The sequence below is a fragment of the Amblyraja radiata genome, chromosome 1, assembly GCF_010909765.2.
Source record: "Amblyraja radiata isolate CabotCenter1 chromosome 1, sAmbRad1.1.pri, whole genome shotgun sequence".
Lineage (NCBI taxonomy): Eukaryota > Metazoa > Chordata > Chondrichthyes > Rajiformes > Rajidae > Amblyraja > Amblyraja radiata.
The window spans coordinates 66,715,217-66,729,257 of NC_045956.1; the positions used below are offsets into that span (position 1 = coordinate 66,715,217).

At 44.8% G+C, this 14,041-nt stretch overlaps 1 protein-coding gene across 2 annotated transcripts in view; it reads right to left on the reverse strand.

Moving 5' to 3' along the window:
* The window catches only part of sec24d (SEC24 homolog D, COPII coat complex component), a 150,639-nt gene that overhangs the window by 53,752 nt on the left and 82,846 nt on the right, over positions 1-14,041 (reverse strand). For both annotated transcript variants that reach the window (XM_033023499.1, XM_033023504.1), the window contains exon 9: positions 8,237-8,375. In XM_033023499.1, coding sequence (XP_032879390.1) covers positions 8,237-8,375 — 139 coding nt within the window. The remainder of the gene's footprint in view (positions 1-8,236; positions 8,376-14,041) is intronic.

Below are 14,041 nucleotides of genomic sequence, written 5' to 3' on the forward strand. Positions count from 1 at the left end.
AAATAGCAGAGTTAGGGGATATGGGGAGAAGGCAGGAACGGGGTACTGATTGTGGTTGATCAGCCATGATCACATTGAATGGTGGTGCTGGCTTGAAGGGCCGCATGGCCTACTCCTGCACCTATTGTCTATTACAATAATAAATCTAAGCCTAAACCTAATAAGAATATAATGGGCTGAGTTTCTTCTATTCCTTTCAAATTTTATGTTTTCCATGATTGGAAAAAAAAGTATGGTGTTTGAATGTTTAATATCACAGCCAAAGAAGATTTTAAATGATAACTTACAATTGCGAAATTAGCGTGTAGAAAGGAACTGCTGATGCTGGTTTATACCGAAGATGGACAAAAGTGTTGGAGTAACTCAGCAGGTCAGGCAGCATCCCCAGCGAAAACGAAAGGCTAATGTTTTTGGTCGGGACCATTCCTCAATTAAGATTTAGCATTGAGGCCAATGATTTTATTTCAAGGTTTCTTTTGAACACAGCTGATGAGTTCATTAGGCTATGGAGTTCCAACCCTGTAAAAACGTATTTGGATAACACAAAAGAAACCTGAGATAACATATGAATCTTATGTGTCTTGAACTGAATAGGATCTACCAGTCACTGTAACAAGAGCCTGAGGGATGAGTTGCCGGATCTTTAGAAAATGCCACTAATTAGCCTAACCTTCAAAGCGTACTGCTAGTCGCAAAGCAGAAAATCAATGATGGAGTCGGAAGTTAAACTCTATAAACATGGTAATGTGTGGGTTGGCTCCAGGAAAATAGCTAAGAATTCTAAAAGCCTGAATTATTACTAGAATGGGGAATGTGTCCCCACATTGACCTGCACAAAACTACTGGTGCATACTATATGGTTGACATGGATAAATAATAGGACACAAAGTGCTGGAGTAACTCAGCAGCTCAAGCAGTCTCTCTGGAGAGCATAGCTGGATGACATTTCAGGTTGGATCCCTTCTTCAGACTTGCAGAAGGGTCTGAAAAAGGGTCCCAACCTGAAAACATCACCTGTCCCAGTTCTCCAGAGAATCTATTTGAACCGCTGAGTTACTCCAGTAAGTTGTGTCCTTTTGTGTAAACCAGCATCTGTAGTTCCTTATTTCTTGTGGATAACCCATAGATTCTTCTTTCCAATGTCACTGACACCCAAAGAACAAACACAGGAGTATAAGATTGCACAGGGGAAGATTTTGCCTTGTGCCTTTGCTGGTAATCTTTTCAGTGTAGGATAATGAAAACAATTAATGTGTATTAACGGCTACCAAGGATAAAACCCTGTTACACCAGGCAGCAATGGCATTATAGCTTCCATTTTTATTCTGGCACATGTAACAGAACAATATCCACTGGACTTTCATCATGAAAGGGACCTAATCTCTAACAGATTGGGGATCATTGATGGAAGCATGGCATACACTGCTCAATGTTCCCAATAATTTTGCAGCAAGACTATTAAGCAATTAGAAAATATCTAATTTCTGATGTAAGCCACCTGCATTGCATTGCAATTTGATCAATCAAAATGAGTATGTGTATGGCTGGATGTTGGGCGTGAGGCGATGGGTTAGGGTCGGAGAGGAGAATCTTATCTATCTATTAACTCTTGTAAACTAGTCTGATTTCATTTCCAATTAGTCTGTCTACGTGAATTAAACCTGTACCACCCTAATCAAGTGAAACAATGATCTTTTGTGAAAAAACATGTTTGAAGGCATAACTTTGACAAGCTATTTCAGACAGCTTCTGTTCTAAAATATTGCATTGGTGATCAGTAACAAGTTTGGTACCAATAAAGAAGAAGCTCTTGCAGTTCGAGAATGTTATGGAATTGAATCTGAGATCCGAATTGCCAATGGCCCTGTGGGCTTGAAGAATTCCGACATCTAAACAAAATAAATGCTCTAAAAGTCTGTGAACACAAAAGAAAAACTGAAAACGGAGACTTAATATGTATTTTCAAAATATCAATTCAAGGGAGTGTGAATGACTTTCTTTTTATTGAAAAGTGACTCAGAATTAGGATGAATTTCTTTATGCTAAGTGTAATGGGGCTTTGGCAACAAGACATGATAAGAGAAGACACTATCCGAATGATAACTGGCATGTAAAGAGCTACAACGTATTGTGGTACAGAATAGTAGAATGCATAGATGAGTGTCTTAAGTTAGCTGTATTAGAGGGAATAAAAGCTGGACAACTAAATAATATTGTTGAACATCGAATAAAGGTACCCCACAGATAGGTCTCCTGACTGTGTCTTCCTGTGGAAAGATGTTTGGCTTGCGGGATAAAAAGGTATTCCTGCATTATGATAGATGAAAGAAAAACAGTTGCAAAGCAAGTCAGAACGATGGATGAAATGCAAACTAATTAGAGATATAAATTAGCGTTCAGCTGGTGGAGTAATATTAAAATAATAGAGATGGCAGAAAATAATGCAGAAATTGCAATGAGCAAGAGATTGCAGGAAAGTGAGGTAGTTACATGCCATGTTAAAAAAAAATCTTTTGGGAAATCTGGATAGTTACTTCCAGATGGCGAAGGAATGGTTGAAATAATACTCCAATAAAAACTTTAGAAACTTTTTGGAAGCATTTTACAGTTAAGCTGCTTTGCCCAAAAATAATAAAAAGTCACAAAGTGCTGGACTAACTCAATAGATCAGGCAGCATCATATCTGGAGGACATAGATAGGTGACGTTTCAGGTCGGGATCATTTTTCATACCGAAGATGGGTCCCAACCCGAAATGTCAACTATCCATTCTCTCCAGATGTCATGCCTGACCCGCTGAGTTACTTCAGCACTATGTGTTTTTTCTTGTAAACCAGCATTTGCAGTTCCTTATGTCTTCACTGTCCAAATATAAAGCTGTTATACTTTGTCTATTCCACATGGGTAATAAAGTTGATATTTAATAGATGAGTGGGGATTCTTGCCAGGTTCAATCAACAGCAGGATTTTGCTTTAGTGAGAGTCCCAGGAGACAGAAGCTCAAATTGAAGCCACTCATCCTGACATCCCTTCAACCTTTGCAGTCTGCATTGAGGCAGTAACATTGAGATGTTGGAGGTTGGGGAATACATTTCCTATCATCACAACATGTTCATTGGTAAATTGGCATCTACCATATAGTTGGGCTCCTTGAAGGCAAACCCACAGTGCAAACCTGCATCACAACCGTTGTTTAAGGTGCACTTTGAAAGTTTGCTCTGCTTCAGTTTGCACCAATAAATGATCTGTGAGGCTACATATGTCTGGATACATCAATGTATAAAGGTTGAGAGGAAACCAAATATAATGGGATGGATTGCAAGTGCATTTGTTACCAGGAGGTGACAATCACATTTAAATTGTCACATAGTCTACGTGCCATATACTCACATTGGGAAAGCAATCTTAGAAACCTAACACCCAAAAATGACAATCTTTTTTTGGACTTATTGGAGCAAAATCAACAAATCACCTTCCAAGAAGGATTTTCTATAGAAGTCATCAGCTGTCAGGACTTGCTTTACCAATACTTTAATGAACAAAGGTAGACACAAAGTGCTGGAGTAACTCAGCCAGTCAGGCAGCATCTATGGAGAGAATGAATATGTGATATTTCAAGTCGGAACCCTTGTTCAGACTAATTGGGCAGCTTGAACTAAAATATCGGGGGATTCAATGAGTTTCATAACATTACCAAGCAACTAACACTATCCCACCTGCTACCTTCTATTCAATCTCCTGGAAATGGTTTCAAGGCCACTAAATAGCAACCTCAGCTGGTAGCTGCAGTGGGATGTCGATACAGACATATCTTGACCAGCAAGTCATAATGAACCATTAGCTTGATTGAGGTTGGGAGTTCATGGGAAAGTGACAAAGGAATAAACCATCAGTCTGTTGCACCTGAAAGCTGGGCCCTAAATCTCACTGTGGTGCTAAAAAAAATTCCTCTTGGAGTATCACTGGAACCTATGGTGAATTTGAAAGAATTTCCAAATTATCCCTCCTCATTTCTACCAAAAGTAGCTTAAACACAGATCAAATATTCACAATTGCACAAATGTAGTGATTTTATATTAAACAAGACCAAGGGGAACCCGTTGGGTCCCGTCGCCGAGGAAGGGAAAGGGAGGGGGGAGGGGGAGATGGGAGCAAAGGGAGGGGGGGGGTGGAGTGGGAGGGGAGGGGGAGTGGGGCTGGAGGGGGAGGGGGGAGGGTGGCAGAGGGGGGAGGGGGAGAGTGCGGGGGGGGGGTGGGGGGAGCGTGCGCCGACACTCACACACACACAAAGCACCCCCCACACACACGGGGAGGAAGGGGGTGGAGGGGAGAAGGGGGGGATTGCGGGCGGGGTAGGGTGGGGGGAGGGCTCGAGAGGGAGAAGGGGGTAGAAGTGTCCGAGAAGGGGAGAATAGAACAGGGGACGAGTGGAGAGGGGGATGCGTGAGAAGAGAGAAAAGGGGGGGGAGAGAAAAGGGGGGAGAGAAAAAGGTGGGGGAGAGAAAGGGGGGGACCGAGAGAGAAAAATGGGGGCAGAGAGAGAGGGAAAAAAGGGGGAACGAGAGAGGGAGAAAAGGGCGGGGGGCGAGAGAGCAGAGAGAGAAAAGGCGGGCGGGTTGAGAGGGAAAAGGAGGGGGGAGAAAAAGGGGGGGGGAGAAAAGTGGGGGGGGGGAGGAGAGAAAAGGGGGGGGGGAGAGAGAAAAGGGGGGGGGAGAGAGAGGAGGGGGGGAGAGAGAAAAGGGGGGAGAGAGAGAGAAAGGGGGGGGGGAGAGAGAAAAGGGGGGGGAGAGAGAAAAGGGGGGGGAGAGAGAAAAGGGGGGGGGGAGAGAGAGAAAGGGGGGGAGGGAGAGAAAAGGGGGGGAGAGAGAGAGAAGGGGGGGGGCGGCAGGAAAAAGGGGGGGAGGGAGAGAAAAGGGGGGGGGGGAGAGAGAAAGGGGGGGAGAGAGAAAGGGGGGGAGAGAGAAAGGGGGGGAGAGAGAAAGGGGGGGAGAGAGAGAAAAGGGGGGGAGAGAGAGAAAGGGGGGGGGAGAGAGAAAAGGGGGGAGAGAGAGAAAAGGGGGGGAGAGAGAGAAAAGGGGGGGGAGAGAGAGAAAAGGGGGGGAGAGAGAGAAAAGGGGGGGAGAGAGAAAAGGGGGGGAGAGAGAAAAGGGGGGGGGAGAGAGAAAAGGGGGGGGAGAGAGAAAGGGGGGGAGAGAGAAGGGGGAGAGAAAAGGGGGGGGAGAGAGAAAATGGGGGGGGGAGAGAAAATGGGGGGGGGAGAGAAAATGGGGGGGAGAGAAAAAGGGGGGGCGGATGAAGAGAACAAGGGAGGGGGGAAGAGAGAGAAAAGGGGGGGAGAGAGAGAGAGAAAAGGGGGGGGGAGAGAAAAGGGGGGGGGGAGAGAAAGGAGGGGGGGAGAGAGGAAAAGGGGGGGGAGAGAGAGAAAAGGGGGGGGGAGAGAGAAAAGGGGGGGAGAGAGAAAAGGGGGGGAGAGAGAGAAAAGGGGGGAGAGAGAGAAAAGGGGGGAGGAGAGAGAGAAAAGGGGGGGGGAGAGAGAAAGGGGGGGGAGAGAGAAAAGGGGGGGGAGAGAGAAAAGGGGGGGGGAGAGAAGGGGGGGAGAGAAGGGGGGGAGAGAAGGGGGGGGAGAGAAGGGGGGGAGGAGAAGGGGGGGGAGAGAGAGAAGGGGGGGAGCGAGAGAAGGAGGGGGGAGAGAGAGGGGGAGAGAGAGAAGGGAGGGAGAGAAGGGGGAGAGAGAGAAGGGGAGAGAGAGAAGGGGAGAGAGAGAGAGGGGGAGAGAGAGACGGGGAGGGAGAGGGGGGGGGGGGGGGGGAGGGGGGGGGGAGGGGGGGGGGGGGAGAGAGAAGGGGGGGAGAGGTGGAGGTGGTGGGAGAGGGAAAGGGAGAGGGAATGAGTACAGGGCCCGACTCTCGTACAAAGCTCTCGGCTTCTCTCGAGAAACCCGAGCCAAGGCGCAAGCGTACTGCGTTTTCAGCGGCTTCAACGACCAGGGTTTGATTCTGACCTCTGGTCCTGACTCGGTGAAGTTTGAATGTTCTCTTCATGGCCTCATGACTTTTTCCTGTGTGCTCCTGTTTCCTCATTCATACATCCATCCTAAAGACAGCTGGCGGTTTGGTTAATTGACCGGTGTGATTACTCTTGGTGTAAATGTGTGTTGGGAGAACCAGGGTGTGTTAATGGGCACCTGGGGAGAATAGACTGTGGTGAAATAGCTTGGAGAATGGGAATGATGAGATTGCTCTGAGAGCTGGTGTTAACTTGATGGGCCAAATGAGGGAGAGAATAATCGGGGACCTCTGTCTTAAAAGGGAATGCGGAACAGGATTGGCAACTAGAGCCTTGGGGAGAAGAGGGGAGAAAGATTGCAACGGCAGTTTATACCCCAGCGGCATGAACATTGACCTCCAATTTCAGGTAGCCCTCACTGTCTCCTCCCCTTCTCAGCTCTCCTTCAGCCCCCTGGCTCCTCCTCTTCCTTTCCTCTTCCCGCCCCCAGCCTACCTCAGTCTGAAGAAATGTTTTTGGCTCGAAACATTGCCTATTTCCTTCGCTCCATAGATGCTGCCGCACCCGCTGAGTTTCTCCAGCACTTTTGTCTACCTTATATAACATGCTAATCCTTTGATAGCATTTATTTCACAGTTATGGTGTAATGTAAATGCATATCTCTCAATGTGTAGGAAAGAACTGCAGATGCTGGTTTAAATCGACATTTCAGGTCGAGACTCTTCTTCAGACCCAAAGGGTCTCGACCTGAAACGTCACCCATTCCTTCTCTCCAGAGATGCTGCCTGTCCCGCTGAGTTACTCCAGCATTTTGTATCTATCTTTGCATAACTCTCTGTGCATATTGTAGTCTGCTTTTCATGATTTTAGAAACATGTCAATATTCTCACTAAGTACCACATATATTAGCTCTTGAATTTTGTAGAGTGGCAGAAGGAAGAAAGATATTAAGATTCAGAGTTAACAAGCTTACTTTATAAGGAAAAGGGTCATAATGATCCAACTGAATAAAATCCAATTTAAGTAATGTGTTCCAGTCAAACAGTTTTGGCAACATACTCGGAAAATAGCCAAACACTTTAAACCACTTAATCCCAGCTCACACACTCCGCCAATCTTTCTTTGAACAAATAAGGTTTGATTTCATCAGAGGGAATGCAGTGACGTTCATGCAGAAATCAAACAAGGCAATAAAAAAAAAATCAGTTCCACGTATCTAGTTGGTTTGATGGAATAAAATGCATGCAGTGTTTTTGTAAAAAAGGCAGAATAAAAATAATTTCTAAAAGTGCCCGAGGAAAAAAATTTCTTGGTTAATGAAATGCTTTCAGAATTAAGCCTCTTGGCCCTAAACAAGCATACATTTTCAACTATTTACAGAATTACCAAATCTCCTTTAGTATTAAATATAGTAAGTTAGGTAAGCAGTATTCAATTAGGCCTGTACATTAAACCATGCAATTAAAACACACTATTCAGAAAGAAACAAAGGAGTGTCCATTTTAAAGCCACAATATCAAATGCTTTAACTGAATGCAGAATGGGAAGAGTGAATTTAATTACAGAATTGAGACGTTTCTCCAGATTTCACAACACCCTTGATGGCCAATGAAGTCCATGATTCCTCCTGTGATTTAACTGAGAGCCATTGCAAACACTAACTACTCCTGACCACTGAATGAGCCAATTCTAGACAGCTGTGTGGCTTCAACAGCTCATGTGAATATGCTGAAGAACCCGGGAGCTACAGCTCAGGTAAGCTTCAGGCTGTTTAACATTTCTGCTAGTGTGCTGTGAGTTTTCTGCTTGAAAATGGGGCCCAAAACTAGTTCTTATAGAACTGTCTATTAGTAAAATTACTTGTTACCATAATGGAGAATCATTCAGCCCATTTACTGCATGACAACTGCCAGCAGAATAATCCCGCCAACTGGGTTTAGATACAACTAAAGTGAATGGGTGATCATCGTTGGTCGGCGTGGAGTCGGTGGGACGAAGGGGCTGTTTCTCTAAACTAAACTAAAGTTCCATTCCTCTCCCTATTTTGTTGTAACTGTGCAATTTATTCTTGCTCTAAGGACCATATGGTAAAACTTTTGAGAGCTGAATAAGAATTGTTCCAACAATATCAATTTCATTTCCTTCAGCCATTAGGGACACAGAAATCGGTGCTGTGTTGGAGGTGTTATTGTGAGGTTAATGATGGCAAGAAAATAAAATGAATTACCAACCTTCATTGACACAGCTGCAGAATCCACACTGGTACTTCCGTCCCCCTTCAATGAACTGCATTAATGGAGACATGTAGGCCTTACATCTGTTACAACGAATGGGTCCAGTCTCACCATGGTTTACAACACAGATTGGTGCCTATTAAATTGAAGAAAAAAAATTGGTAATGTTTAAATCAAACTCGTACCATGTGTAGAGAAGTAATCGGCTTAGATTTTATAAGTAGGATTCCTATTTTATTACATGTATTGTACATAGGAAATATTTCCCCAAGTTAACTAATCCATTGCAAATCAATTTATTAGTAATGGAAGTAGACATTTTTAATGGTAATTCACATATCCAATTAAAACTTATGCATTCAGACTAAAATATTTGGTTCAGATTAACACTGCAATATAAACCAGATGGGATGCTGATGACGTTGACAAGAATGAAAGTATTTTCCAAGCTGTTACAAACTGTCACTGGCGTACCCACCAAAGAAACAAATAATAATGAAATCAAACAAACCAACCTGCACACAAACTATTCCAATGTCTGACCTATTTCCTTTACTTGGTCTCAACAACTTTCTCCTCTCGCCTCTATAAGGCATTGAATGTTCACAGAGATATGCTTCTAACAGCCTGCTTGGTTACTATCCAGAACTCTCATCTAGATATTTACATGTTTGTGATAAACTATTTTGCCGGAAGGTGGCAACAGTGCGAATCTCATTTGTATTCTCCCACTGTAAACACACAGCCAATTTCAGAAAAGCTTCACATAGTTGTAGCTTGATCTTTTTTCTCCTTAAACCAATGCCAGTTAGTCTGACTGTAAAATCATTAGATTTGAGATTAATTCAATCATCATACAAGCACGAGGCCGTTTAATTTAATTTATAGGTAACATAGAAACATAGAAAATATGTGCAGGAGTAGGCCATTCGGCCCTTCGAGCCTGCACCACCATTCAATATGATCATGGCTGATCTTCCAACTCAGTATCCTGTACCTGCATTCTCTCCATACCCCCTGATCCCTTTAGCCACAAGGGCCACATCTAAGGATGGAAGTCAGTGGGGTTGAATGGGTCGCTAAGGATAATGTTCTCCCATGTCCTAAATGTCCTAATCTCCAACCCAACTCTTACCCACATAAGGCACTGGTCCCTGTTCTCACTCCCAATTAAAAAAAAACAAAAAAAACAAGTTCCTAATCTTTCTCCCCTCTTCTCCACGAGGCTCTAGTTGCCAATTCTGTTCCCCACTCCCATTTAAGACAGAGGTCCCCGATTATTCTCTCCCTCATTTGGCCCATCAAGTTAACACCAGCTCTTCGAGCAATCTCATAATTCCCATTCTCCAAGCTATTTCACCACAGTCTATTCTCCCCAGGTGCCCATTAACACACCCTGGTTCTCCCAGCACACAATTATCTCCCAGCACAGCAACGGTTGGGGGCGCTGCACTGGCAGCGCCTGTCGGCAGCGTGTCTGTCTTTTTTCAACTTTTTTTATTTTGTTAGTATGTTTAAAAGTCTGTTTTTAATGTTTCTTTGTGTGTTATGTGTGGGGGGTGGTGTGGGGGGGTAAGGGGGAAACCGTTTCGGCCGCCTCTTCCATGGAGAGGCGATTTTTTTCAGGCCGCCTCCCCCGTGGCCTAACAGCATGGATCGGCGCCGACTTTCCCGGAGACGCGCCCGGAGCTTCTGCGGCGGGTGCAGCGTGGACTCTCGGCGCGGAGCGGGTGAGACCTCGCTGGAGGGGAGCGCTCCGTTACGCTGGCCCGCGGCAGCCGGCAGCCTGAAGCAGCGGTCTGCAGAACTCCAGCTGGTGCGGCGTCTACAGCCCGGGATCTCACGTTGGGGACCCGGGGGGAAGAAGCTTCCACCGCTGTCCCACGGCCGTCTTCTACCGCGGGCGCGGTATGGACTTAACATCTCCCCTGGAGGGGAGCTTCGACCGCCGGCCCTGCAGACTGTGGTGCTTCCGGCTGCGGCACGGCAGGTACTTTAAAACTTTGACCGCCGGCCTGCGGCCTACACCAGCCTGAAGCCGCGGTCTCTGGTTGGGAAGAGCCGATCCTGGACTCACCTTGACTTTGACTTTGTCCCTTACCATCTGGACGCCCGCAGCAACGGCTGTGGAGGGTGGTGGTCCTGACCACGGGGGAAAATGGAGGAGGACTGGCCAAGTTCTGTGCCTTCCACCACAGTGATGAATGCTGTGGTGGATGTTTGTGTAAAATTTTAATGTGGTTGTGTTCTTTATTATTGTACCGCTGCTGGCAACCCAAATACCACCGACCTTGGTTGTGTGGCAATTAAATTATTTCTATTTCTAATTATTTCTATTACACCAAGAGTAATCACACTGGTCAATTAACCAAACCGCCAGCTGTCTTTAGGGTGGATGTATGAATGAGGAAACAGGAGCACACAGAAAAAAGTCATGAGGCCATGAAGAGAACATTCAAACTTCACCGAGTCAGCACCAGAGGTCAGAATCAAACCCTGGTCGTTGGAGCTGTGAGACAGTGTTGCTCCCTGCAGCAGCCACATGCCCACCTCTCTCACTCCAAATCAAGGAATAAGCCTCTGCATTGCATAGTTTCAATGGTTCTCCTTGTTCCCCATTCTAAGCTTGTCCACTGTAGAGGGCTTCACTGGCTCTCTCCTCACCAAGCCTGATCAGGTCAATATGCTCTCGCTGTCATAACCCCTTGAACTCAGTCTCCAATTACTCAGCTGAACAACACATTTTCTGTCTCTAGAGTGGATGAATAGCACCCAGAGCCTCAGCTAATTCTGCTATGGGGGAGTTAACAATCCAAAAAGCTACTGATACAACAGCCATCCAGTGGAAAATAGCATTATTTACATCAGCTGAGGATTTCCAAATAACCCCTTTTGTATTTGTAGACCTCTATTAATCAAACCAAGGACACTGTGCAATCTAAACATGATTTAAACAGCGAACAAGCATGTATTATACATTACTGGAGAGTATTTATCACATTGTACATTGTAATCCTGATCGAGACCTACATAGAAAATGGACTGTCTTGGTGCCATTCGCAGCCAATGAAGCTGTACCAATTTTTGCACTTGTCAGACATAACACTGTATCACATTGCAGAGAATAACTATTTAACAAGTTTAAAACTGGAACACTGGTCAAAATTGCCAAAAGATCTCCTAAGTAGATGGCTGTTAAGTGTTGGCAAGACTCCATTATGACCACCAGTTGCAGACATTTTTTTAGTAACATAATTTTCAGGGAACAAAACACCTGCATTCAGCATTTGTCACAATTATATAATTACATGATTATGAATTCACTAACATCACATCCAGAAAATAAAATATTGCATTTCATTGATTTTTGCAACAGGATGTTTGTAACTACTGCATCAAAATGTGTTTATTATACAATCAAGCAACAGTACTTGAAGCAAGACTAGTGCAAGTGGAACAGCTCTCCAGGTGAATCTTCTGTTCTTTTTATAACACTTTGGAACCGTCCTTTCGGGTATATTTAACCCCCATAATTAAAGTGGGTGGCACAGCAGTAGAGTTGTTGCTTTACAGCGCCAGAGACCCGGGTTCGATCCTGACTATGGGTGCTGTCTGTACGGAGTTAGCGCATTCTCCTTGCCACTGCGTGGCTTTCCTCCGGGTGCTCTGATTTTCTCCCACATTCCAAAGACATGCTTGTTTGTAGGTTAATTGGCTTCTGTAAATTGTCCCTAGTGTGTAGGATAGAGCATAGGGTGATTGTAGGTCGATGCGAACTTGGTGGGCTGAAGGGCCTATTTCCACGCTGTATCTCTAAACTGAACTAAATTAAACCTCAAGAGAGATGGTCAGCCTGAGGGGGGAGCATCACATAAACCATTTAGCTCAAAATGATCTGGAACATGTGGAAATGACAATGGGGAAATAAGATCCTGCTCACCAGGGAACCAGCCCACATCCTCCTACAGCTGTCCTATCCCAGGAACTGTATCTCCCCAGGTCTATATCTGAATACTGTACAAAATCTGGAAACAACCAAAAACAAGTACAATATAAACATCTAGGCTGTACTGCTTGGCAATTCATCAAAGCTGCAATTAATCACAGATACACAAGAATGTTAGATGTTTCTGCAGATGAGGGTTTAAACAGGAATGGCAGGGGGATGGGAACCAGAGGGGAAGGTCAGCAAAAGGAAGGACCGATGGGAAGGTAGAGGTTATGACCAGTAAGTCTCAAGGGAAGAACAGGGAGGGAGAGGTTAAGGAATATGGTGAATCTGATAGGCTGAAGTGTGTTTATTTCAATGCAGGGAGTATCATAGGTAAAGCTGAAGAACCTGGAGCCTGGTTCGGTGCTTGTGATTATGATGTTGTGGTCAATGCGGGGAATGTTTCGGGGGACATACAACTGCAGCTCAACGTTCCCTAGTTTTGATGTTTCAGATGTAATAGAGAGCAAGGCAAAGAGGTGGAGTAGTTTCTCTACAAATCAGAGATAATGTCATAGCGGCACTTAGAGAGAACATACAGGAGAGTTCATCCATTGAGGCAATAGGGTAGAGTAAAAATAAAAAAGGTGCAATCAATCTTGTAGAGCAGTACTACAGGCCCCTTAATAACCAACAGGAGAGATAAAGGAACAGAAATATAGACAGATTATCGAAAGATGCAAAGGCAACAGGATTGTTGTGGTGCGTGACATTAACTTCCCCAATATTGACTCTGACTTGCTCAGTCCAAAGGCTTAAGCAGGGTAGAATTTGTTAGCAAGAGGGTTTTCTGAAACAGTCTGTAGATAGTCCAACTCGAGAAGGGAGAATATTGGAAAACAAGCTTGGCCAGGTGACGGTGTTTCAGTGGGAGAGCATTTTTGGGAAAGTGATCACAATTCCATAAATTGTAAGATTACTTTGAATAAGAATAAATCTGGAACTTGCAGGAAGATGCTACATTGAAGTGAGGCAAATTACAATGTTATTGCACATTCCTCATGAGAGGAATAGATCGGGTAGATACAGAGTCTCTTGTAGATACAGAGTCTCTTGTAGATACAGAGTCTCTTGCCCAGAGTAGGCGAATCAGGGACCAGAGGACATAGATTTAAGGTGAAGGGGAAAAGATTTAATAGGAATCTGAGGTAACATTTTCACGCTAAGGGTGGTGGGTGTATGGAACAAGCTGCCAGAGGAGGTTGTTGAGGCAGGGACTATCCCAACATTTAAGAGACAGGTACATGGATAGGACAGGTTTGGATGGATAAGGACCAAAAGTGGGCAGGTGGGACTAGTGTAGCTGGGACATGTTGGCTGGTATCGGCAAGTTGGGCCGAAGGGCCACTTTCCACACTGTATCACACTATGACTTTAACTAGGGAGAGTAAATTAGGAGCAGTGGTTGTTGGGTAAGTTCAGATCTACATGTTTTAGTAAGAAGGTGGGATAAGAATGGCAAACTAAGGGAACCTTGGATGACCAAAGAGTTATAGATTTGTTTGTTTTTTTTAAAGAAAAGATATGCAAGATTTAAGAAGATGAAATCAGACAGGGACTTTGAGGAATATAAAGCGAGGAAAGACGGTTATAAGGTCAAATGGGGCCACAATATGGCTTTGGCGAGTCGGATTAAAGGAAATCCCAAGGCTTTGTATACCTACATTAAAATCAAGAGGGCAACCTGAGAGAAGGAGGGATCGCTCAAGGACAGAGAAGGGGATGTAATAACAAGGAACTGCAGATGCTGGTTTATACCAAAGATAGACACCCAATACTGGAGCAACTCAGTGGGTCAGGCAGTATTCATG